At 36.2% G+C, this 27275-nt stretch overlaps 2 protein-coding genes across 3 annotated transcripts; one reads left to right on the top strand and one right to left on the bottom strand.

Annotated features, from left to right (window-relative positions):
* The first annotated feature begins 277 nt into the window (after window positions 1-277).
* On the top strand, window positions 278-8598 carry utp3 (UTP3 small subunit processome component). Its single transcript, XM_060858116.1, has 16 exons — window positions 278-436; window positions 3097-3184; window positions 3296-3352; window positions 3436-3492; window positions 3633-3753; window positions 3865-3933; window positions 4033-4154; window positions 6075-6236; window positions 6374-6445; window positions 6780-6820; window positions 6964-7060; window positions 7180-7302; window positions 7387-7517; window positions 7614-7689; window positions 8189-8296; window positions 8387-8598. Exons 1-16 carry the CDS (start codon window positions 420-422, stop codon window positions 8474-8476), a joined length of 1431 nt encoding a protein of 476 aa, XP_060714099.1. The 5' UTR covers window positions 278-419; the 3' UTR covers window positions 8477-8598.
* ppcs (phosphopantothenoylcysteine synthetase) lies at window positions 8588-12046 on the bottom strand. 2 transcript variants are annotated; one of them, XM_060858118.1, is made up of 4 exons: window positions 11911-12046; window positions 10208-10728; window positions 9470-9573; window positions 8588-9392 (listed from the first exon to the last, which is right to left on the bottom strand). In XM_060858118.1, exons 2-4 carry the CDS (start codon window positions 10716-10718, stop codon window positions 9069-9071), a joined length of 939 nt encoding a protein of 312 aa, XP_060714101.1. In that variant the 5' UTR covers window positions 10719-10728; window positions 11911-12046; the 3' UTR covers window positions 8588-9068. The 2 variants fall into 2 exon arrangements, with proteins under 2 accessions (XP_060714101.1, XP_060714100.1); XM_060858117.1 differs by having other exon boundaries at window positions 11792-11916.
* Between the last annotated feature and the right edge of the window lie 15229 nt (window positions 12047-27275).

Raw genomic sequence — 27275 nt, 5'->3', positions numbered from 1 at the left:
AACTACCTCAGGCATCATCGGGCATCAAGGCTTATCTATTTATTTATCTATCTATCTATCTATCTATCTATCTATCTATCTATCTATCTATCTATCTATTTAGTTATTTATTTAATGTGTTTATTTTTTAAACGTCTACTGTTGGTCCAACAGTTTTGGGGTACAACCAGGGAATGGTATTAAGTTCATAAAATGGCTGCAGTCATTGTATTGTTTAGAAGAGCACTCGTTTATATGACTTTTATTTTGTTGTGTTATTTCTGAACCGGAAGTACTTACTAAGTAGCGTGCACACGCTTTTTGGAAATCTCGTGGGTGATTTTTACTTCGACTTTAAAAAAGACGCTCTGTTATAACTATTATTTTTTTTGTTTTGTTTTTTTAGTACCAGTCTCTAGTCAGGACCTGAGTACAGCAGCATGGTTCGGGCTAAACGGTATGTAACTTTAAAAGGTAATAATCCTGACATTCTATGTGTAATTCAGGTATAAATGTAAAGTTGTTATAAATAAACTATTCTGTTAATACTGATGATGTGAGTTTTAACACGTGAGCAGAAGTAATGCAGTTCATATAAAATGCTCAGGGTTTTTTTGTGAGTGTTAGAAAGCAGAAAAGAGTCCAATATCAGAGTAAAGCACCAGGCTGTTAAAATAAAACAAACAAATCTAAAAAATACTAGACACGTTTGCTTACACAGTATTTAGCCTGAAAACATAGTTTATTATTATTATTACAATATTTACTATTATAAATATTACAATAAGATTTATCCATGAGTTCTCCATACTCCAGGGAGTCAGGTAGTATAGGCTGTTTACTACTCTTATATTTACTACTATACTACTATTGTGTTTACTACTATTCTACTAGTATGTTTACTACTAGTGTATTTACTACTAGTATGTTTACTACTATACTACTATTCTACTAGTATGTTTACTACTAGTGTATTTACTACTAGTATGTTTACTACTATACTACTATTCTACTAGTATGTTTACTACTATACTACTAGTGTATTTACTACTAGTATGTTTGCTACTAGTATGTTTACTACTATACTACTAGTGTGTTTACTACTAGTATGTTTACTACTATACTACTAGTATGTTTACTACTATACTACTAGTATGTTTACTACTATACTACTAGTGTATTTACTACTAGTGTATTTACTACTATACTACTAGTGTATTTACTACTATACTACTAGTATGTTTACTACTATACTACTAGTGTATTTACTACTAGTGTATTTACTACTATACTACTAGTATGTTTATTACTATACTACTAGTATGTTTACTACTAGTATGTTTACTACTATACTACTAGTATGTTTACTACTATACTACTAGTGTATTTACTACTAGTGTATTTACTACTAGTGTATTTACTACTATACTACTAGTATGTTTACTACTAGTATTTTTACTACTATACTACTAGTATGTTTACTACTATACTAATAGTGTATTTACTACTAGTGTATTTACTACTATACTACTAGTATGTTTATTACTATACTACTAGTATGTTTACTACTAGTATGTTTACTACTATACTACTAGTATGTTTACTACTATACTACTAGTGTATTTACTACTAGTGTATTTACTACTAGTGTATTTACTACTATACTACTAGTGTGTTTACTACTATACTACTAGTGTGTTTACTACTATACTACTAGTGTGTTTACTACTATACTACTAGTGTGTTTACTACTATACTACTAGTGTGTTTACTACTAGTTTATTTACTTTCATTTGCTTTTATAATTTCATTTGCTTTGTTAGAAATTCAATTCAAATTTACTTGTATAGAGCTTTTTACAATTGACATTGTCTCAAAGCTTTACAGAACATAAACATAGAACAAAAGGTTCATCTAAAGAATAAAATAAAATTTATATAATACAAAATTCTTGATTAATATTAGATAGATTTAAATGTGTTTGTATTTATCCCCAATGAGAAAGTCTGAGGTGACTCAGGAGCTGGTGGCGAGGAAAAACTCTTGAAAGAAACCTTGAGAGGAACCAGACTCAAGGGGGAACCTCATCCTCATTTGAGTGACTCTGGAGGGTGTGATTATAAATATACAGTCTAACAAATGTTGTATTGATGAGGAGGTTGCTGTACTCAAAGACCACATCGGAGTTGGTATCTCCAAATCAATGTGGAAAAATATAAAGAAATCAAAAATGCTTTAGTTAAGATTTGTTTCCCTATGATGGGTCCAAGAATTTTTTCCCAGCCAAGGGCTTTACATTGGGGGACTTTACATTAGTTTCCCACTACGTCTTCCAGGGATAGGATCTGGATCCACAGCGACCCTGAGCAGAATAAAGTGCTTGCTGATAATGAATAAATTATTCTGATTTATAAATACTGATTATTTATAACTCTTCTTCTGTTTGTGTTCTTGATGTTTGGATAAAACCGATACAAGATTAATGATTATAAATCTACAATATTAAAAAGAATAGCTTTGAGAAAAACAGGGATGTGATTTACACCATCGTAATGAATTAATTTCACACTACACAGAATTAAATGAAGCGCAAAAAGGTTGATTTAAGGTGCATGTAGGGCTGAACACATCCTAATAATTATGACATTAAAGTAAACAAACTTTTTCCAGGTTTCCACAGAAATCTGAAAAATCAACCCAAGCACAAAGAACAAGAAGCCAGAACTAAGTAAACAATTTGACAAAAAATAACAAGTGATGTATTGTCCAGTTGTTTTATTCCCCAATTGTGGTGAAGTCGGGAGTGTTTGATATAATCAAGTGAAACCAGACCAACGCTGTGGTTTTGACAAATGTGCCAAGTGTCAAAACCACCTTGCTACTGTAATGTACAGTGTCACAGAATATATACACAGAATGGTACTATCAAGTCAAGAAGCTTTTATTGTCTTTTCAACCGTATATATAATGATGCATTATGAACTGGAATGAAACGATATTCCTTTAGGACCCTGGTGCTACATAAAAATACACAGCTACATAAAACAACACAGGACTAGTGTCTAATGGTTTTCACATTCCATAACCTTGGTTCATTTTGGCCTTTCCCCCCAACAGAGTCGTGCGAAAACCAAAAGCACGTAAGGTAGAAGAGTATGACAGCGATGATGCAGCCTGCTACAGAAATGAGGATATCCCAGATAAGGTAGAAGTATCATGGAACTTCTCTCGGATTTTGCAGACAGCCATCTTGCTCTATGTGTAATGCGGAACATCAGCATTTTAACTTAATAATGGTTTGTTTGTGTATCCTCAGACATCATCCAAGAGTTTGCAGGATGAAATAGAGCATTTCCACAGTGCCAAAATCTCAGTGAGTTGCTGTTTCACATCGATTTGTCGCACTTTCATTGTCTGAAACCTGACAATTACTAACAGCCTGTTTTATATTTAAAGAATCTTTTGGCTCAAGGCATACAGCTGGACAGTGAGCAGGAGAATGATGCCGATGAGGTGATAATCTTCTGCTGATTATTAATACTTGATCAATACACAGTGGATGTGGTCGCTTAGTGGCTAAATACCATTAATTTAATGTAGTGATTCATATTTTATGATGTACAGTGTTCTGTGATTATTTGTGGTTTGTTCAGGAAGAGGTGATGCCCCTGACACTTGAGGATTCAGATGATGAAGAGGAAGACGAGAATAGCAGCAATGAAGAACAAGAGGAGACTGACATGGAGAGTGATCTGGAAGGGAAAAGGGATTATGGTAAATCATTATTGTTCATTAGTTGATTTGCAAAATGTGAAATTTACTATGATTATGTAACCTTTCAGACAAGTTACTAATACTTTTTTCTCCCCTGTTTCAATTCACTAGATTTGCCAAATGACATGGCCTGGGGGAAGAAGAAGAAAATGTACTATGACTCTGATTATACCACTAAAAGTATGAACACAGTATGAACTACACACCACACACCTTGGTCTTGCTGTTGTAGTTTTCTGTAGCAGGATTTGAAAATGCTGATTATTGATCTGTTTGTAGAAGGAAAACCGCTGGAGGAGATAGAAGCAGAGGATAAGGAGGAAGAAGAAGAAGCCAAAAACATTCAGAATCGACTAGCAGCCAACCTGAGCGAGGATGACTACGATCTAAACCTGCTCCAGGTACAATTCATTTGGGGCTTTAATTGGATGTGTGCTGCATAAGATGTAGCACCCAGTTCCTGGATTTAAACATCACTTATCCTTTTCATGATGTCACATGTACATAAGACTTGACTTGATGCTTGATTCATTTTATAGTCTGGTTCCTGTGATGGTTTCTTCCTCATGTTGTCTAACACTTTGCTTGTCCTCTACCTCCTAGTGTCTGAATTTTAGAAGGGCAGTATCATTTGTTAACTGGACGTTTTTTGTTTCACAGCTGATAACAGATGATGCCAAATACGCACGTAGTATGATGCCGTTGGCTTAAGAATACATAGTATTTTGAGAACTAAATCATACAACATGAGTAATTTAAGTCACTTGTAAGATGTCTAGTTTACCGAAGTGTCATCAGCCATCTTGGAAAATGTTTTCCTCATTCACTGCTAGTGTCTGGTAGCCCCATCCTTTACTGATATATAAGAAAATCTGTGAGTGTTCAGCCTTTCAGCAATTAAATTCTGGAAGCAAACATAACACCATTTGTAAAATAGCTGAAGTAGAAAAGAGAGATGGCTTCTACAACTAGATAATGATCCTAAACACACCTCAAAATCCACAATAAACTACCTCAAGAGGCGCAAGCTGAAAGTTTTGACTTTACCCTCAGTCTCCAGACCTAAACATAATTGAAAATCTGTGGATCGACCTCAAAAGAGCAGTGTGTACAAGACAGCCCAGGAATCTCATAGAACAGGACTTTTGTAAGGAGCGTTTACAAGCTGTGATACTTGCCATTGGGGCTGCTACTATATACTAACTATGCAGGGTGCATCGTTTCTGTTATTTTGAAAATGTAAAAGTTGAAAATATAAAAAATAATTTGCGTTTAAAATATAAAGGGAATGTGTCATCTGTAACTTTATGCCTTTTGGAGAGCGTTTCATCTTCCACTTGCTTAACTGTTCACATAAACAGAAATTTTGACCAGGGGTGCCCAAACTTTCACATGCCACTGTAAATAAATTTAGTTAAAAATGTTTGTAAAAGAAGCCAGAGAAAAAAGTATGTTTATATGTGCATTCCTCTAATGAATCAGTGCCATAAACAGTGCACAAAAGGTCGGGATTTGGATCTCAGGAAGGATTTCATAGATAATATGATGTATGATGATATAGTAGATAAATATAAGATGTCATTTTTTGACCATGTGGTATGGCATTCCTTGACTGGGTGACAGGCACATTCCTTGACAGGCACATAGATTGTGGTAGAAGGAATCACCCATAATGTTGGAGGCCTTATTGACGCTGTATGAGACAAAAATATCCTGAACACCAGGAAGAGACATGCCGAAGATGTGTTCAGCTGCAACACTATCCTCTGTAATGTCTATATAATTTCAAGCTTAAAATATTCTTATTCTACTAGCAGTGAATTTTGTGTCTTTATAGAAATAAAGGATCAGAATTATCTGCCAATAGCTTCAATAATTTTATTTGGTTTAATCTCATAAAGCTAAGATCATAAACTCAGATGTATTTGATATATTTGCATGTAGTCCCTAGTTTACGTCATGTTAATAAAAGTGCAAAAGCCTCTACTCTACTGTGACATAATACTGATGTTGACAAAGCTCTGACACTGGAGACCATTGTCCTCCATAAGTGCCTGCTAACCATAATAACACCTCACTATATTATCAATTTTTAGCCATTCTTTTTAAAATAAGAGCATGTTTTTAAATCATTTTATTATTATAATCCACCTTATTATTATTGTTAGTTATTAATAATGTTAATAGCAATAATACTGTAGATTAAATGCAGTATCTGTCAGACAAGTCCCTATGAATAAGCTGTTAGAATGAGCGCATTGAGATAAACCCATGACTTAATTACAGCCGATAAATATGGTGTATTATCTATGGGCTTTCAGGACTTTGCAGGTGAAGTGGAAGCTGAGAAGACTGAACAGGCTGCAGAAAAAGAGCAGAGGATCATTAAGGACCTAAACACAATGTCCCAGAAAGAGAAGCTCAAACTACTGAAGAAGGAGAGTCCAGAGCTCCTGGAGCTCATTCAGGATTTCAAGGCTAAGGTATTGTTTTGCAGTAATTTATATGAATTCTGAACAAATTATTTCAGATCCTTTGCTGTAATTTCCCTGTATATAAAGCATGGCATAGTTTATTAAAGGCTGTTGACTTTTTTATTATTCGGTTTTGTTGTGTATAGCTGACAGAACTGCGAGACGAAATACAGCCCATTGTGCAGATGGTAAAAGATGGACAGATTCCACCAGGAAAGGTGAGCTGGTGTCTCAAGTAGAAACTGATGAGATGGTCAGCTGAGTCCGGGGATTTAATTCCCCAACAGCGGCTATGATCATTTTGTTTCCTTTTTCCCTGAATATCAAAACATTTTACATATAATCCTTTACATCTAATCTTAAAAAAGAAACAGACAAATTCTCACCTATTTCAGGTCGGGTTACACACTGCCTCTAAAGCCAAGTAGAATTAAGAAATACACGTACTATTTATTGTTAAGTGTTAATAAATAACATCCAGATAGACCACTAAGGTAGATTTTCCTATATGAAGCTCTTATCTGTAACACCTACTTTTTTTTTCTTTCCTAGGGGACAAATTACCTCATGAACAAGCAGCAACTTTATTTTAAGTAAATAGTATTCTAATATAATATGATGTATAATTTATTATTATTGTTATATTATTATTGTTATAATAAATAATATTTAATATTATAATTATTAAAGAATGTTCTTAAATATTCACATACAATGTTCTATTTTTCCCCACCAGCTATTGTACAAACATTAGTTTTTACTTGGTGTTAAAAGCTAAGAGAATTCCAGCACATAACCATCCAGTGATTGAGAGGCTGGTGACCTACAGAAATGTAAGTTGTTCTTTATCTGATCACGTTTAATTTTCTGTCGCGCATTATGATAATACTGTACTTTTTTTTTTTATTATTGTTTTTGTTTGTTTGTTAATTTACCATATTTGCTTTCATAGTTAATCAATGAACTAGGAGCTGTTGATGCCAAACTCTCCCCTCAACTGTGCCAGCTGCTTTCTGAAGGCCAGGGAAAGAGAGCGGCTAAAAAAACACACAGCAGCAAAAAAGACAAGCGTGAGGCAAGAATTTTCTTTTCCCATATAGGCTCAGTATTGAAGTGTCAGTAATACATGCCTATAATAAAGTTTCTTATGTCTCGATAGATATCAAAAGTGACAGCTATGCAGGAGGCTGAAGTGTCTGACTCAGATGAAGAGGCAGCCCTGTTATTCTACAAAGGCATCGAGGAGAGACTGAAGCTAAAGAGAAAGAACAAGAAGCTGCCAGACGATGGGTAAGAGATTAACAATGATCATCACTCTGCTATTACAAGACTAAATAGGGTCAACGACCTCACTGACAGATACCCTGGGACTCCAATTGTGTCTAGATTAATGATGGAGCAGCAGGAGGCTGAAGAAGAAGCAGAGATGGACGGAGAGGCTAAAAGGGGCATTACCTACCAGGTACAGTGAAAGATAATGGTAGTGGAAGAGAAATGGCCCCATGTGGCTTTTGCTTTATTTTGCTGGGAATTTTTGAGCTTTTCTTGAGAAACTACTTGAATTGGTTAAATTGCTAGCAAATTATTTTCTATTAAACACAGTGAAGATGTATGTAATCACGATCAAAGTTTGCTGAACTCATGACATGGAAATTTGTGGTCATTTAGAAAAATTCCTCAGAATATCATGTTTTTTTTGCAATCACAGAATTAACTAACAGTTAAAAAGATCTGTTTATCTCTGCTTTGTCAATAGGTATAGATGGCAGAATTTACAGTACTAAGTTTTTATACTCTACAAGAGCTTAACTCTCAAACCTTAAACTGATGTGCCAGTACCTGCTCCCTGAGCACAATTTTATACCTTTTATACCTTTTATATATATTTATGGAATACTGACAGTAAACAGTATATGTACATTTTGATTTCAAATAATTGCCTTATTTTTTTGCTTGCAAAGATGTCCAAGAACAAAGGACTCACTCCAAAGAGGAAGAAAATTGACCGCAATCCCAGAGTCAAACACAGAGAGAAATTCAGACGGGCCAAGATTCGCAGGATGGGTCAGGTATGAGATAAAGACACAAGATCTCACTTAAGTGTATAACATGATTATATTCTCATTCTGAAAATGAGGTGACCTGTCCATCTGTTTCAGGTTCTTGAGGTTCGGCGTGAGGATACTAGATACACTGGAGAACGATCTGGAATTCGTGCTGGAATTAAAAAGAGCACCAAGCTCAAGTGATCCTGTTATATCATGTGATTTAAACTGTTCAGTTTGGGTAAAAACTGATAATTTGTGAACCATTTGTTACAATGTGCACATCCATTAAAAAAAATCAGTTCTCAGAGTTGATTCATCATGAAGCAGTGAATATAGTGCCACTTTATTGACTTCTGGATTGACTACATTCTCTTCACTTGTTGTCTGGAAAATGTACAATTGTCAAATATGACAAACACACTAGAACTTAAACTTTTATATAAACACAAACCTTCACAGTGACCATACATGCCAAAGATTAGTAAAAGGATACATGGGGGAATAAGCATGCTTAGAATTTTTTTTTTCCTCATCAAGTTGGTGGCAGTCAGATTGAGTAAAAAATCCAGAACAGTTACCACCTTTTTGTGAATTTCATGGCATGCAGGGGTCTGTCATTGGGAAGCTGTCGCTAGGTTGAGAGTGCAAGCACGTGTGTGCTCCCAGTTTGGCAAGTGTCAAAATTGACTCGGTAAAGGTTAGGTTTTAGGTTTTTGTAAAGTTAATTTTCCATATGTATAAGACATATGTGACACTGTATTTTAAGTGAAGTAAAGAACAGGCCAACACACGTTTACATTTTTTGGTTTATAAACTGAGTGTGTGCATGTGACAGATTTTTGACAATCTTCTCTTCAATTTCAACCTCTCTCTGAGCTTCCTCATCTGTAAGGACCAGTTCTTTCTGAGAGTCTTTAGTCACAACTACAACATATCCATGCCGTGTGTCCAGCACGTTGGCCACAACTGCTTGATGTTTGTAGGTGTCCAAGGCACAACGAGCTCGCTCCAAGAGAATGGATGGATCTGTTTCCAGCTTGAATGAAGTGACAAACGCTTTTGGGGCCCAGTCCTTCACCAGTGGCTTAAGAATTTTGGGTACCATTTTCATGCTTATCTGAAAGACCACAATCTCTGGTTAGAAGTTTAGAGATTAGCAGATGAGATAAAATAAAAATGTATGCAATTCTTTACCTGTAGCGGTCCGTTGGAGGACTGGATTTTGTGCTCTGGCATTTCCGAAGCTGGGATATAGAAATCAGAAACAGCCGCAGCCAAATAAAACATGGCTTTGGAACCTGAAATATGTAAATACAATGTATTTTATATAATGCTACTGGATTACAGTTAATTTTCACATAAAACCTCACAAGCCCATACAAAGTGTGATCTCTGTGACTGACTATGGTATGGAGGTTGGTGCCAAATGGGCTGGTTTGAGAATGTCAGAAATTGCTAATCTCACACTAAAGTCTCGAGAGTTTACACAGAAAAAAAAAATATATATATATATATAATAGATAGATAGATAGATAGATAGATATGGGGGTCACGGTGGCTTAGTGGTTAGCATGTTCGATTCCCGCCTCCGCCTTGTGTGTGTGGAGTTTGCATGTTCTCCCCGTGCCTTGGGGGTTTCCTCCGGGTACTACGGTTTCCTCCCCCAGTCCAAAGACATGCATGGTAGGTTGATTGGCATCTCTGGAAAATTGTCCGTGGTGTGTGATTGTGTGAGTGAATGAGTGTGTGTGCCCTGCGATGGGTTGGCACTCCGTCCAGGGTGTGTCCTGCCTTAATGCCCAATGATGCCTGAGATAGGCTCCCCATGATCCGAGGTAGTTCCGGTAAGCGGTAGAAAATGAATGAATGAAATTTTTATATATACACATATACATACACACACACACTGCTCTCCTCCCTTCTTTCCCATACCTATTGAACTGAGAGCTTGTGCTGCAGCCTTGAGAAGGTGGAGATACTCAGATAAAGTGCTGAACTCCACTGGAAGAAGCAACCCTGCAGATTTCACTTCCTGGTACCGCTTCAGGACCTCTGTGATGTTTGGCAGCTTTCTCTGATCCACTGTGACCAGTCCAGACCCGTGAACAGTGTCTAATGTCAGACAGTCCAGCAGATTGATCCCAGTGTAGAGGCGTGTGTATGGGTACAGAGAGCGGTGTCTGTGCAGGAATATAACCGCATAACCATGGGCAAGAAAATACTCTGCTGAGGAGGCTCCACGCCGGCCACTGCTGAAGTTGTCTAGAAAGCGCACCGTCCTGGATTCTAGAGGAACCTTTGTTCCTCCTGAAGTGATGAGTACGACCATGCGACCTGCAGCTCCATGCTGCTCTGCAAACGCCGCCATCACACTCCTGACCTCCTCAACATGAGACGGGACAGCAAACTCCTCACTCAGGCTGCCTGAGTCACAACTCGCCATAGTGTTACACCTGCATTGTAAAAAGACACGGATGTGGATCAAGTTTTTACATGTTCAACAGTTCAAATAAACAAATGTTTAATAGTAACTTACTTAAAGGCACACTTACGTCACCAAATACTCATAAACAAACCAGCAGATTTGACTGTTTATACATGTAATTTATCTGTGGATGAACATGTGTTATCAGATCACCAAAACTGTCAAAGGAGTTTACACTTTTTTATTTTGAAAGGTGGCCGACGACACGTGTGCGAGTTTGTCTGCCCTGATTGAATCATTGTGTGAAAGGAAACAGGGGAACTGACAAGTTCAAAATAAATGTTTCTGCCTGGAAAACTTAACACCTAATTACGTTTATTAGTTCTACATAAAACAAAACAGATATAGTGAAGATGAATTTGATTTTCTTGTGTGCTTGTGTTTTAAAATATGTACAGTTTAGAGTAGTTAAGGAAAAAACTGGACAGAATTCTAATTGACAGTAGTCTTTATTGACCATGTTGGGGGCAGTTTTGTTCCAACAAAAAAACACAGAGACACACTTATGGGTTTTAGTTAATGATATCTAACTCGAAAACTGGATATGACATTTCTGATAGTTTGGAACTGAGTGTTGGGGATAAGTACAGTGTCTTTTTTTTGGGATTTTATGTGATATTTCACAATTGATGATATTTCACAATTGAATTGAAAAGGCCCAGCAAAAGTTGTACTTCCTTCGTCAACTGAAAAAGATTCCGACATATATACATACATACATACATACATGCATACATGCGTGCGTGCGTGTATGTGTGTGTGTGTGTATATATATATGTGTGTGTGTGTGTGTGTGGGTGTATGTATATATATTATATATATATATATATATATATATATATATATATATATATATATATATATATATATATGTGTGTGTGTGTGTGTGTGTGTGTGTGTGTGTGTGTGTATATATGGATGTATATATGTATGTACCAAGAACACCTTAAAAAAACAACAAACTCCTTGTGTCTCTGCACACACTTGGCGAACAAAACTGATTCTGATATTTACAAATATTCAAAAGTCACCTAGAAATGAAGCTGTTCATCAGAAAGCTGAGATTCTACAGAATCCAACGGTATTCACAGAATTAGAAGGGAAAATCCACAAAACAACCGAGCAGCCATGACACCAAATTTGCTCTTACCTTTTGGTTTATCAGGATTATCAGAATCACATGCGTCACGTCCGGTTTGTTTCCTTCCTGTTTGGCTGGCGGTATCTGCAGTTAGCATGTAGCGGTTTTGCTAATTGTTTCTTTTGTGTGTGTCACATTCCATGATTCGTTTGTTCAATCCTAGCTTACCTTTCGCTCCTTTGGGTGGCTTGTTTTTCCTTCTCTGTGCTCCAGTGAATTGAATGACTGCTGAACTTTCAGCTATGTGGCTAAGTTGCTCATTTAAGCCGGTAGTTTAGCATAGCTTTCTAAGTAATGCGTGATTTCTCGTACAACAGCTGATCGGTTGCTTATTTCTTTAATAGTGTTACGTACTATGTTTGTGGGTTCGCTGTTTGTTTGTTTTTTTTTTTGTTTGTTCTTGTTCTCTCTCTCTCTCTCTCTCTCTCTCTCTCTCTCTCTCTTTGCTCCACTATCTATCTTTTCAGATCCCTACCATTGGACATCTCCTGTCAATCTTCATTATCCTCTGTGACGTCACCCGTCGATCCACCAATCAACCAGAGTCAGGATTAGAATCAGAAAACAGAGAAACAGGAGAAAGAAGACGTGTGCTAATTTGTTAAAGGGCTATTGTTGTTCATTCAGTTTTAGTATGTCAGACTGTTCATGTATCCCAATTTGTTAGTTATTTTGTGTATGTGACTTGAGGGTCACTTTGTGTATGTGACTTGAGGGTCACTTTGTGTATGTGACTTGAGGGTCACTTTGTGTATGTGACTTGCGGGTCACTTTGTGTATGTGACTTGCGGGTCACTTTGTGTATGTGACTTGCGGGTCACTTTGTGTATGTGACTTGAGGGTCACTTTGTGTATGTGACTTGAGGGTCACTTTGTGTATGTGACTTGAGGGTCACTTTGTGTATGTGACTTGAGGGTCACTTTGTGTATGTGACTTGAGGGTCACTTTGTGTATGTGACTTGAGGGTCACTTTGTGTATGTGACTTGCGGGTCACTTTGTGTATGTGACTTGCGGGTCACTTTGTGTATGTGACTTGAGGGTCACTTTGTGTATGTGACTTGAGGGTCACTTTGTGTATGTGACTTGCGGGTCACTTTGTGTATGTGACTTGCGGGTCACTTTGTGTATGTGACTTGAGGGTCTCTTTGTGTATGTGACTTGAGGGTCTCTTTGTGTATGTGACTTGAGGGTCACTTTGTGTATGTGACTTGAGGGTCACTTTGTGTATGTGACTTGAGGGTCACTTTGTGTATGTGACTTGCGGGTCACTTTGTGTATGTGACTTGCCGGTCTCTTTGTGTATGTGACTTGAGGGTCACTTTGTGTATGTGACTTGAGGGTCACTCGTTCTGCATCCGGATGCTTGTGTTTCTTCGCTTTATGGATATGACTGTTTTATTTGGATATGGATTATGGATATGACTTTTTTATTTACTTCACATGACGTACATTGTGCAACACGTAGGTAAGCTTTTCTGTATTAGACACACTAGGTTAGGAGCGCGTGCCACCCTCTGTACCTTTTGTTTGGACAGGAAGTATAGATTAGTTAGGGCGTCATCGACGCTGAAGATTTGTTTTATTACTTTCCTTTGTAGTTCAGGTTAGAGGGTTATGTTCAAGCTAGCGCAGTTTTGTTTTGTTTTGTTTATTTCTTTGTTTTTGCACCGCTCATGTCTCGTTTCCCCTTTGTGTTTTTTGTTATCTGGTTTCTGTAGATATCGTAAATATTATCACCTTTGTCACCACCATTTGTATGATAATAGAGACAGGTTTGTTTGTTATTTGTTGTTCTTGTCGCTGTTTGCCACATACACACCAGAAATCTAATTTTATAATCATTTCTTATTGTTACATCCCAACCATACCCCTAAACACCATTTGGGATCGTAACAAATAGTAATATACGATGCTCTTTTGTTTACATTTCATACGGTTTCTTCCTCCCGTTATCAATGGTTATTTTTCTTGTGAGAGTTTTCTTTAGTTGTGACTGAAGCAGAATTTTATTTATTTGCTGATTAATCTTTTTTGCCTTAGTGTCTGGAGGCTCCCACAGGTAGAAGGATCTTCTCTCCTTATTGAGGTGGTGGTCTTATCTTCAGTTTGTGTTGTTGTGTACACTTGATGTGGTGCATGGGGACCTGTGACTTGTGCTTTTGGCTAACTTAAATCAGCAGGTGACTCTCCTTTGTGGACCTCAGCCTGGTGTTTCTGTATTGTGTTTTGTTTTATTTTGTGTACTGCATGTGCTTCAGTCTTATTGTGTTATGTGTTTCTGTTCCCCTCTAGGATTAGTGACATATGTTACTGAGAGTGGTTTAACAGTTTTAATTGTTTTTATTAGATGACTTGCTGTGTATAAATATATTTTTTTTTGGAGCTGTAATCATGCTTTTTGTCTGCCATTTTTAATAATAGAAACGAACTTGTGTGAAAGTGACGTAATTACTACAGGGGCGTAGCCATCATTTAAAAAGTGGGGGGGACGAAATGTCTTGTTATCTGTTTTTTTTTTTTTTTTCAGTTAACCCTTGTGTAAATGAAAGGTTTTATTTTTAATCATGATTTTTTAAATCATGCTTTATATGCGTTATGATTATATATGATTATAAAACAGAAAGAAAGAAATAGAACAGCTTGCCACTGGGACAGTACCCTTAAAAGGACATCTTTGTACCTTATTTACCTGCTCCTTATTATTAAAATGACATCTTTAATGTCACTATTCCTCGTCTCTGTCGTGTACATACAGTGACACATACTTGATATTATGTGGAATTGGCAGAGTTAAACATGCTGTAAAATCACAGTTCAACATTATCTTTATTCTTATTTGAAGGGTTTTGATAACACACTTGTTAAAACAAAAGACGTTATAAAAGAGTTTATATAACGTTTGTCAAAGCAGCTATTTTTCCTTATAATCCTTTAAATTAAAACTTGCTAATTATTCAACAAGAGCAACAGGCAGAGTTACTAAACATTGTGCAACACAATTCGGATACCATATGCCAACTTACACTGCTTGACATTTTTATAAAAAAGGACTGAAGCTTGAATTTTAAATCACTCTGCATTTATATACATTGATCCATTAAAACCTCAACATGTGGTGAACACAACTCTCCACTAAAAAAGTGAGGGGGACGAATTTACTTTTTATAAAAAGTGCGGGGGACATGTCCCCCGCGTCCCCCACGTAATCTACACCCCTGAATTACTAAATACTTCAGAAATGAAGTGGGGTCCATCAGAAAGCTGAGATTCTACAGAACCCAACGGTATAAGAATCATCACTGTGTGGCCAATATTCATAGCATTAGAAGGAAAAATACACAAAACCACCAAGCACTCATGCCACTAAAGAGGCAGTAATTTAAATTCAGGGACTCAACTTTCTACAGGATTTTCTACTTTATTTTGTTGTTTAAATGCTAAAACAAGTTGGGTTTAAAAACATGAAAATGGGTGGGTTTTCGTGCTAAATTCACCCACAGGTCATCTGAATGGCATACAGGAATACTTTCTAGTAAGGCCTGTAACCAGTGGTTTATTATGGATTATTTGTGTTTATTTGGTCCATTTTATTGCTGTTTACAATCCCAGAAGTGCTTTCATTTGAATCTAGCACGGGTTTGTCTCTATACTGTAGGTAGTGGTGGGTAGATTAAAAAACAAACCCTAAATAGTTATATTTGGGTGGAATGAACACCTGAAACACTGAACACTGAAAAGGAGGTTGGCCCCCCAAAAGACTTGAAGCTGTAATTGCAGGAAATTGATGATGACTCTACAAAGTTTTCCCTGACTCTGATTCTCTCAAAGTATTCTCTCTGTTCTATGACTCACGGGGGCTGAATACAAATGCATGAAACACTTTTCGGATATTTATTTCTAAAACTTTTGGGCGCCATTTTTCATGTTCCTTCTACTTAACAATCATGTGCCACTTTGTGTTGGTCTATCACATAAAATCCCAATAAAATACATTTTTGTTTGTAGTTGTAACGTGATGAAATGTGAAAACATTCAGTGGGTTTGAAGACTTTTGCAAGCCACTGTAAATATGTAACTTTATATACCTTACAGATCTTAGAATGTGACAAGTGTCAAAAAGTTGGGAAACCTTTGGCTGCCGATCAGAAACTGGAGTGTATTCAGGTACATTTTGCATGGATTTTTTTACTTACAACTATGTTTCTGATTCTGCATACTCAGACGTTGTTTGATCAAAAAACAAGAAAGTGGAGGCTCGTAAACAAACAGTAGAAGAAAGTGTTAAAAGGTCACAGGAAAAACATAAGCAGTCATATGTCAAAAAGTTTCAGAAGAAGTATCAACATGTGACATATGGTTTTGACGATGAGCTTCTTCTGCTGAACATGAGAAAGCATGGAAGAAAAGGAGGGAGAATTGAACCAGATTACTCTGGTCCATAAAATATTGAATCCACCCGGAAATTGGTTACATTGCAAAACCAAGAAGGAACTACCCTCAAAACTAAATACAACATAAATAATTTAAAACCGTACAAAAGAAGCATGGACAATGAAAGATCCGAAAGTTCTGTTCCAGCATGCCTCATCCATTGGGATTGAAAACATTGTATGAACGTAAAGTTCTGTGAAACTGGAGTTAACCCAACATACCATGTAACCACTTTGGAACAGAAGGAATAATGTTTTGAATGTCAAAACTAAAAATATTTTTAATGATGCCTAAAAACTTTCTGAAGCTGCAAGGTCATGATGAGCATAGTGCAGCAAGTGCAAAGCCTCCCACATGAAAAACAAGAAGACTCGAGCAGCTGTGGAGTTCAAATTTTGAAGGTGTGTTTGAAAACCTATGCTGGGCTTTTTCTTTTTTAGATTTGTATTAAAACATTTTGCTGAACTGTATCTTTTAAATGGCAGTGTTTAAGCTGTGAAGAGATTTCATGCACACTGCTGGAATATCGAGGTAAGTTTAGTAAATTGTAAATGTAAAGTAAAAAAAGCAAAATGTCAAATAAATCAAACTCAAAATGTACTGGACAAGACACTCATGCACAGAAATATCTGATCAAAAAGTGAGAATACAAAAACACTATGCTGGACATTTACAGTACAAATTTTACATCAAATTATAGTCTTACTCTGTCACACTATGGATTGTCAAGTCTCATTTTGTAAATCTAAATTTAAATATTTGTACTATACTTGGATGAACTTTATATGGATTGTTTTGTTCATTGTAATCAGTGGTGTCAAAAGTATTCACATTCATTACTCAGGTAGAAGTATAGATACTAGGGTTTAAAAATACTTCTGTAGAAGTTGTATCAACTCAAGCTTTTTACTCAAGTAAAAGTGTAAAAGTACTGGTTTCAAAACTACTTTAAAAGTATAAAAGTAAAAGTAATGCAAGAAAAAAATGCCATTAAGGACAAAAACATAGGCTGTGCCACAGGGGCCTATTGTTCACTACCAAACCTCCTTAAAAAACATATTTCTAAAGGTCATGATGACTATAATGTTATATTAATATGATAATGTTGAAAAATTTGGGATGCACTAGGGTACCTGTTTCAGCCACATACTGTATATGCCCATTGAAAAAGAACGCATTTTAGTACAATGCAACTACATTAAAGAACCATATATGTGTACTACTGAGCTGTGTTTCATGGAGCGGAAGATATGAATAGTTGGCTATAAGTATTGGACTTAAACAACATGCGACAAAGAGTTACTAATAGGCTTTGTTCATCCACAAAAGCAGCTGGTTCTCAAAGTTATTTGAGCCAATGCATGCTCTTCTTGGCCTGAAGATCAGCCCTGCAACATTAAACAGTCTTTCACAGGCTGCTGAGGCAGGGAGTGTTGTATTAAGCTTAAGTGATAGCTGGCACACAGCTGGGAAGGACTTCAGTACCTCTACTGTGTCTCCTGGGCGCCCCAGGTACGCATCCAACTGATGGGTCGTTTCAAGAGGGCTGGTCTTCTTCACGGAGGAAAAGAAGTTCATTAGAATAAAGAAATTCATACAGATTTAAAACAACATGGGTATGAGAAAATGATGACAGAATTTTTCTTTTTGGGTGGACTATCTCTTTAAAGCTGTTTTAGGACCACAAGCAGCTGCTGGCATGACTGAAAATTAGCAGTAAAATAATTTTAAACAACAATATTTGGCTAATAGTTGGGCCTATTACCTCTTTACAAGGACCCATAGGGCCCCATACAGGTGCATGCACTCTCATACACAGACAGGATCATGACTATCTTTGGTACGTAACTTATCAACCAGCTGTAGATTATAACTTTGCACAATTAACTTACAAATATTGCATATAGTAACAATATAAGCTCAGGTAATAATTGGTTAAAGTTGAATTACAAATCTCACACCGAGCCACCAAACTAGTTTGCATCATTGCCTTCTGGTAGCAAGCAAACCATTGGCATCTACCCAAGTTTGCCACAGAAAACATTGCAAATTTATTATTATTAGTACGTTACTAGGTCACTACAATATTGTCAATAATCGACTGATAATAACAAAAACTATAGCTTTGCACAATTAACTTACAAATGTAGCAATAATTGAAGCTCAGATAACGTTTGGCTAAAGTCGAATTTGTTAGTAATTGACTGATAACAAAATTTCAACTTACCTCAATATGCTTTTTTAAATTAGATGGCGAGTTTCTGAAAGCCTGTGACGTGATTTGTGTCATGTGCACGTGCGATGGGTCATGTACAAACCAACAGGGTGTCGGAATGGTATATGTTTATTCTTCTCATCCAACCACAATCAAATTCACTCTATCCGGATAGCGCGATTTATCTTGATAGGTTTTTTGAATGATGGCAAGCCGAAATTAAATCAAGCCGAAATGAAATAGGAGTAACAAAAAAAAAAAAAAAAAAAAAACCAGTAACGAGGCTATTTTTAAAAAGTAAGGAGTAGAAAGTACAGGTAATTGCGTGAAAATGTAAGGAGTAGAAGTAAAAAGTCTGCTAAAAAACAATTACTCTATTAAAGTATAGATACTCAAAATTTCTACTTAAGTAAAGTAACGAAGTATTTGTACTTTGTTACTTGACACCTCTGATTGTAATAGATCCGATTTCAATCACTGTGTTCTAGGAAATGCAGAGGTCTACTGTATGGTGTGTTCCATGTTGGAGGGTAACGCCGAAAATAGCATGATTGAAATTATAAGGAATCAAATTCATCCCACACCTTCAGTTCACATCAATACTTTTACAGTGCTTAAAGAAACATGTAAAAAATTTAAGTGTGGCTTGAATAACCATTAATGTCTTCAAAAGTATACTTGGGCTTTGAAATGAAAATATTGTAATTCAACAAATGGTCAACAATCCAATGATGTCCCAACTGCTCTTTGTTATAGCAAAATATTTTTCCGTTAAAGTGTTCCCTTTCTAAAAAGATTTATTGTTTTAAATTACTGATGTATTAATTTTCCTGTGTCGGGTGCAGTGTGAACACTGTGGAAGGTGGAAATATTTTTGACCTTTCTATTTTCCCTGGGTCTTTTTGACCCGGCTGGAAGAATTTAATGTGTCATAACTTGGGTTTTCTTCCACATATTTGCCTGAAATTTACCAGGATTGTTCCAAATTATGAACTTTGCAATGAAAATTAATTTTGTCTATTAACAATATATACTTTGCGCTTTGGAACAGCTTGGGTCCTTTTGACCCGGCCACATTTAGTGGGGCAATAGGTCACACTTTTGCCCCTTTCAACGCAATGAACATACATACAAAAATGCACACATAAAATGTCCACTACCACACACACCCAAAACACACAATCACACCCCACACACACATGCACACAAACACACACACAAATCGAGCATTGCATTTCATTAGGCCTCCTGAAAAGAAAAAAAGCCAAACATTTGTAAATATTTCACACTTTTGATATGCCTTCGCCTATCAGAGGGCAAAATATGATCTACCGAAATGATGCCACACACACACACACACACACACACACACAAACACTGTTCAAAGCATTGGGCATTGCAATTCAGTTGGTCTCCAGACAAAACAAAAGCTACACATTTGTAAACATTTCAAATGTGTGTGTGTGTGTGTGTGTTTGTGTGTGTGTGTAGCATCATTTCGGTAGATCATATTTTGCCCTCCGCTAGGCAAAGGTATATCAAAAGTGAGAAATATTTACAAATGCGTAGCTTTTTTTTTCTGGAGGCCTAATGAAATGCAATGCCCAATATGTGTGTGTGTTTGTGTGTGTGTGCATGTGTGTGTGTGTGAGTGTGTGTGTGTGTGTGTGTGGCCTGTTGTTGGTTGATCAGATGACATCAGGTGGGCAAAATACATATTACAAGTGTAAAATAGATATTATACTCAGAATGGTGATAATTGTAGAATTTTGATTTATAACCATTCAAGTCAATTTGGCCTGGTAAAAAAACAGGTTTTATTATTTGCTGACATTAAAAATGGTCAAAATGGTTTCAAAACAATCTCCTGCCCTTGAAATATACCAGCCTGTAATTGTGCATTATCTTTTGTGCCTCTATAGTGAAAATAATTTAAAAAAAATTTTTTTTACTAAAAAATTAGGCATTTTTGTATATAAATAAGGTTTATTATTCCAAATATAAATATATATATATATTTTTTGCAAAATATATGTTAATATGTTGGAAACAAGTTTGACTAAAAAGGTGAAAAAAAGGCTATCATATATACTTCATTTTTTATAAGCAGTCAAAACAGACAAGGTCAAGTTGACTCAGCGCTCCTAATTTGTATAGGAGGACAATAGGAGGGTTAATTTACCGAATACACAAAAAACCTGCCTACTTATGTGTGTGGAAAATGTGTGAAAAAATAAAGTATGTTACATTTTTATGTGGAAAAAGTGTGTGAGGGGAACTTTAAAAAAAAAAAGTTGTAAATACATGTATTTATACATTTTTTATGTATAAACCCTATAAATTAAACATTGTACAGCTACGTCTGTTTTGTCTCTGGAGTAAAATCAATTTTCTTTAATAATGACTTCACCAGTGATTATGTTGAAAAGGATCATTTTATTAAATTGCTTATATACTCTGGACTAGATTTTCTTATCAGAATCTGCTACCCATGTTATAACTATAGGAACTACATTCTGATGAAGTAACGTGTCAGAATCTGTTTACTAGAAACTAAAGGCACATTTACTCTTACGTTACAGAATACTCGTAAACAAAAAAAAGCAGATTTCACTGTTTTGCTCATTATATAAAGCTAAAATTTAACATGCAGTACGGTTATTTTACATATAATTTATCTAACTGTGTATGAACATGTGTTATCAGATCACCACAACTAACTGTCAGAGGAGTTTAAACTTTTGTTTTGAAAGGTGGCCGCAACTCAACTTCCTGGTGGGCGACACGTGTGTGAGTTTGTCTGCCCTGATTGGATCATTGTGTGAAAGGAAACGGGGAACAGACTTCAAAAGTTCAAAATAAAAGTTTGTGGCCGGAAAACTTAACACCTAATTACGTTTATTATTTCTACATGCAAAACAAACAAATATAGTGAAGATGAATTTGATTTGCTTGTATTTTAAAATATGTACAGTTTAGAGTAGTTAAGATAAAACTGAACAGAATACTTATTTACAGTAGTCTTCATTGACCATGTTGGGGGCAGTGTTGTTCCAATAAAAATACACACACACACACACACACACACACACACACACACACACACACAGACAGATTTAGTTTCTAATAGTTTGGAGCCGAATGTTGGATAAGTACAGTGTCTTGCAAAAATATTCATACCCACTAAACCTTTCCACATTTTGTCATGTTACAACCACAAGTAAAATGTGTTTTATTGGTGTTTTATGTGATGATATTTCACAATTGACTGCATTGTGGAAAAGGCCCAGCAAAAGTTGAACTTCCTTCGTCAACTGAAAAAGTTCAACCTGCCACAGGCACAGATGACAGTTTTACTCAGCTGTTATTGAGTCGGTTCTGTACTCGTCTATAACTGATTGTTTTGGGTCATAGAACAAATCAGATTTACTGAAGAAGACTGCAACGGACTGTTAGGACAGCAGAATGGATCATTGGTGTTCACCTGCCCAACCTTCAGGACTTGGAATGTGGTAGCCTAGTGGTTAAGGTGTTGGACTACTGGATGGAAGGTCATGAGTTCAAATCCCAGGTCCACCAAGCTGCCACTGCCGGGCCCCTGAGCAAGGCCCTTAAAATAAATGTAAATCACTCTGCTATGGCCTTAATAAGAATGCCTTAAATGGCTTGTACAACTCTAGCGTGAAGAAACAGGCAGGTAACATCATCACAGACCCCTCTCACCCCGGCCTCAACCTGTTTGCACTTCTACCTTCAGGAAGACGCTACAGATCTCTGTGCACTAAAACAGCTAGGCACCCCCCATGCCATATCTGGCTTAAACAGCTAATACAGGGTTATTACATGTGTTCTGTAATTAATTCTGTAATTCATTCTCCATCTCTAATTACTGCCTCTTTCTCAAGTACTACGTAAATATCTAAATCCTTACTATTTAAATGTTTACTGTTCTCATGCCAAATATGTATGTATGTATGTATGTAAGAGCACCTTAAAAAACCACAACAAACTCCTTGTGTCTCTGCACACACTGATTCTGATATTTACAAATAAATATCTGAAAGGTTTGGCATGCATTTGTATTCAGCCCCATTTACTCCGATGCCCCTAACTAAGGTCCAGTGGAACCAATTGCCTTCAGAAGTCACCTAATTAATAAATACTTCAGAAATAAAAAGTGGAATCATCACTGTGTGGCCAATATTCACAGAATTAGAAGGAAAAAATACACAAAACACCTGAGCAGCCATGACACTAAATTTGCTCTTAACTTTGGTGTTTCAGGATTATCAGAATCAGCTTTATTCGCCAAGTGTGCACAGACACACATTAAGGTGCTCTTGGTACATATATACATACATACATTCATACATGTTTTATTTTCACTGATTTCTTCTTCAAAATTATCAACCTGCATACTGGATCCCTTACTCATGTGTTTCTTTAAACAGATAACTTACCAGTAGCTACTGATCCCATTCTAAAGATAATAAATTCTTCCCTTAGCACTGGCTATGTGCCGAAATCTTTTAAGCTAGCAGTTCTCAAACCTTTGATATAGGCCAATATCAAGCCTTTCCTTTATCTCCAAGATACTAGAAAAGGTTGTAGCTCAGCAGTTATGCTCATACCTACATAGGAATAATATTCATGAAATGTATCAGTCAGGATTTATGCCTTATCATAGCACAGAGACAGCCTGGTTAAAGTTGTAAACAACCTGTTACTGGCCTCTAATCAGGATTGTGCCCTCTCCTGGATCAGGTCTTATTTGACAGAAGGATATCAGTTCGTATATCTAAATGGTGACCACTCTAAATAAACAATAAAAAAGGTAATGTTCGGTGTTCCGCAAGGTTCTGTTTTAGGCCCATTGTTAATACCGGTCTCTCATTTGAAGCTCACAAAAATAATATCACAAGGTTAGCCTTCTTTCATCTCAGAAATATTGATAAGATAAGAAATATGATGTCATTACATGATGCAGAAATACTAGTTCATGCATTTGTTAACACTAGGTTGGATTATTGTAATGCTTTACTGTCTGGATGTTCCAGTAGGAGCATAAACAAGCTCCAGTTAGTCCAGAACGCAGCAGCTAGAGTCCTAACTAGAACCAGAATATATGAACAGATCACCCCTATCTTATCCTCATTGCATTGGCTTCCAGTCAAGTTTTGCATGGATTATAAAATGCTATTATTAACCTATAAAACACTTAATGGTCTCGTGCCACAGTACCTGAGAGATCTTTTGTTTTTGTTTTTTGATCCGTCATGCCTAATTCGATCAAAAGGTGCAGGCTATTTGGTAGTACCTCAACTACAAAAGGCTACAGCAGGGGGCAGAGCTTTTTCTCACAGAGCCACACAGTTATGAAACAGACTTCCAATTAGTGTTCGGGACTCGGACACAGTCTCAGTATTTAAGTCCAGGCTAAAAACACATTTGTTTAGTCTAGCTGTTTATGAATAGCTTTTCTTTTGTAAAGTAGTAGATCTGGAGGGTTCATGGGCATAGATTGTTTGGTGAACTGGGATGTCTGGATGTTGTCGGCTTACCACCCAAGTCACTCAGGTTTGCAGACTGTGGAGTGGTGAGACCCTTTACATCCCAGGAAGCCCTCATGTCTGTCACACCCTCTGGCTCTAGCCTTTTAGTTATACTGTCATAGCTAGTCTTGCCGGAGTCAATGTCTGCACTTTGCACATAATTTACATTGTCTATAACCTGAACACAGCCATATCTAACAATTTTTTATGTCTTTGTCAAGCTATATATGCCACTCCCGAGCTCCCTGGTGTTCAGAGAACCTAGAAGAATCGTCTCTTCTTACGGAGCTACATCGTCAATCCTGATGTTCTACTGCTGGTTGGAGTCTTGTCGCCTGGTGGTCACCCTGCCATGGATTGATCTGCATGTCTCATGGAATTGTTGTGGATGGAGCCACCCAGAGACTGTCATGCCTTCTTTTGAACCAATGTTGTGTCAGTCATCTGTATGGTCTGGTCTTTATCAGCAATCAGGTCTGTACTGAACTTAGAGTTTGTGCTGACCCATTAGTTCCTACGCAGCTTTTGGTTGCACTATTATAAACTGTATTTACTGTTGATTGTCACCCAAATGAGGATGGGTTACCTTCTGAGCCTGGTTCCTCTCAAGGTTTCTTCTTCATATCATCTCAGGGAGTTTTTCCTTGCTGCCGTCACCTCCGGCTTGCTCAGTAGGGATAGGGATATATATATAGTATTTTAAATTTTAAGTTAATCTTTTTAAAATTAATTTTAAACTTTAATTCTATATATTCATTTATTTATTTTTATCCTTATTTTTTCTTCTTCTTTTTATTACATATTTATTTCTTTTTTCTCTCTCTTCTGTTTCCATACTTCTGTAAAGCTGCTTTGAGACAATGGGAATTGTTAAAAGGGCTATACAAATTAACTGAATTGAATTGAATTGAATACATACATACATACATACATACATACATATCTGGCATGAGAACAGAAAACATTTAAATAGGAAGTATTTACATATTTACATAGTACCTGAGAAAGAGGCAGTAATTTAAATTCACTGACAACTTTCTACAGGATTTTTTTTTGAAAACGCACAAAAAGGAAAACTGTTGGGTTTAAAAACCCCATAAAAACAGGTATGTTTCCCAGACCAAAACATTGTGCTTAAAAATCATCTGAATGGCATACAGGAATACCTTTGAGTAAGGTATGTAACCAGGAATTTATTATGGATTATTTGTGTTTATTTGGTCAGTTATATTTGGATGGAATGAACACCTATAGTGACATATAATTTAATAAAATTAACTTTTACGTTCTGATGAAACTCAGATACAGAGGTGTGGCAACATGTGCCTGGCACAGGAGAGTGTGCATCTACAAAATCCTATCTATAATATCTCTGATACACAATAGATAAATCAAACTTAAAACATTTAATGGTGAGATGTTATAAAATAGATTTTCTGGAGTTTTTAGGTTTTTACTGGATGAATTCAAAGAGATAGAAATTTAAATATTTTGTCAGGCAGAAGTTTTATTTTTTTTATTTTTGCTGTGTTCCATCTTCTCTTACTCCAATCTGGTAATATATATATATACTTATTTTAACAGCTCTGTAGCAATCTCACACGTTACCTTTATTTTGGTACCAACATTATTCAAATACACCCTGATATTACAAAAGAATGCCAAGATGTGCCATCATGGCACACAGGACAGTTCGCCTAGACATCCTTCTAAATATCTCTGATACACAATAGACAAATCAGTGTTGAAACAGTTAATAGTGAGATGTTATAAAATAGATTTCTGGAGCTTTTAGACTCCATTATCAATATTTACATAGGGATGATCTCTCTGGAATTGGAAAATATTGTCAGGTGGAATTTATATTTAATTTTTTTGTTGTGTTCCAGAAAAAAAGTATATATATATATATATATATATATATATATATATATACTTTTTTCTGGAAAAAAAAAAAACAGGTATGTATATATATATATATATATATATATATATATATATATATATATATATATATATATATATATATATATATATATATATATATATATATATATATATATATATATATATATATATATATATGGGGGCACGGTGGCTTAGTGGTTAGCACGTTCGCCTCACACCTCCAGGGTCACGGTTCGATTCCCGCCTCCACCTTGTGTGTGTGGAGTTTGCATGTTCTCCTCTGGGTACTCCGGTTTCCTCCCCCGGTCCAAAGACATGCATGGTAGGTTGATTGGCATCTCTGGAAAATTGTCCCTAGTGTGTGATTGCGTGAGTGAATGAGTGTGTGTGTGCCCTGTGATGGGTTGGCACTCCGTCCAGGGTGTATCCTGCCTTGATGCCCGATGACGCCTGAGATAGGCACAGGCTCCCCGTGACCCGAGGTAGTTCGGATAAGCGGTAGAAGATGAATGAATGTATATATATATATATATATATATATATATATATATATATATATATATATATATATATATATATATATACACACACATATATATAGAGTATCTAGACCTACATTCAATTTAGAATCTGTGGTGAGACTTGAAAATTGCTGTTCACAGACACTCTCCATCCAATCTGAGTGAGCTTGAGTTATTTTGCAAGGAAGAATGGGCAAAAATGTCACTCTCTGGATGTGCAAAGCTGGAGACATGAAGTTGACCCCAAATGACTTTATAATTGTACACTTGTACAATTGTGTAATTGTACAAAATTGCAATGTAATTGCAGCAAAAAGGTGATTCTACAAAGTTTTCCCTGACTCTGATTCTCTGAAAGTATTCTCCCTATTCTATGACTCAGGAGGGCACGCCACACTTTTCAGATATTTATTTCTAAACATTTTGTTCATCATTTTTCATTTTCATTGGGCACTGTAAATATATGCAAACCTATCCCCAACACTCATCCCCAAACCCTTTTTGTTTGGCTCTCAGAACAGCATCAATACTTCATGGAATTTATTTCGCAAGTAATATTCCTTTGAAATTTTCACATGATTGCATCACATAACTGTTGTATATTTTGTGACTTTGTGCATGGCACATTATTATGCTGGAAGTAACCATTAGAAGATGGGATAGTAACGATAAGTTTTCTCAATAATAACACTTAATGACAATTTAAGTGAATAGATTCATGCTGTTGATACTAAATTCTGACCCT

Source organism: Tachysurus vachellii, chromosome 22, assembly GCF_030014155.1.
Source record: "Tachysurus vachellii isolate PV-2020 chromosome 22, HZAU_Pvac_v1, whole genome shotgun sequence".
Lineage (NCBI taxonomy): Eukaryota > Metazoa > Chordata > Actinopteri > Siluriformes > Bagridae > Tachysurus > Tachysurus vachellii.
Note: the sequence above shows the minus strand (reverse complement) of the source record. Positions and strands in the feature narration are given on the sequence as shown.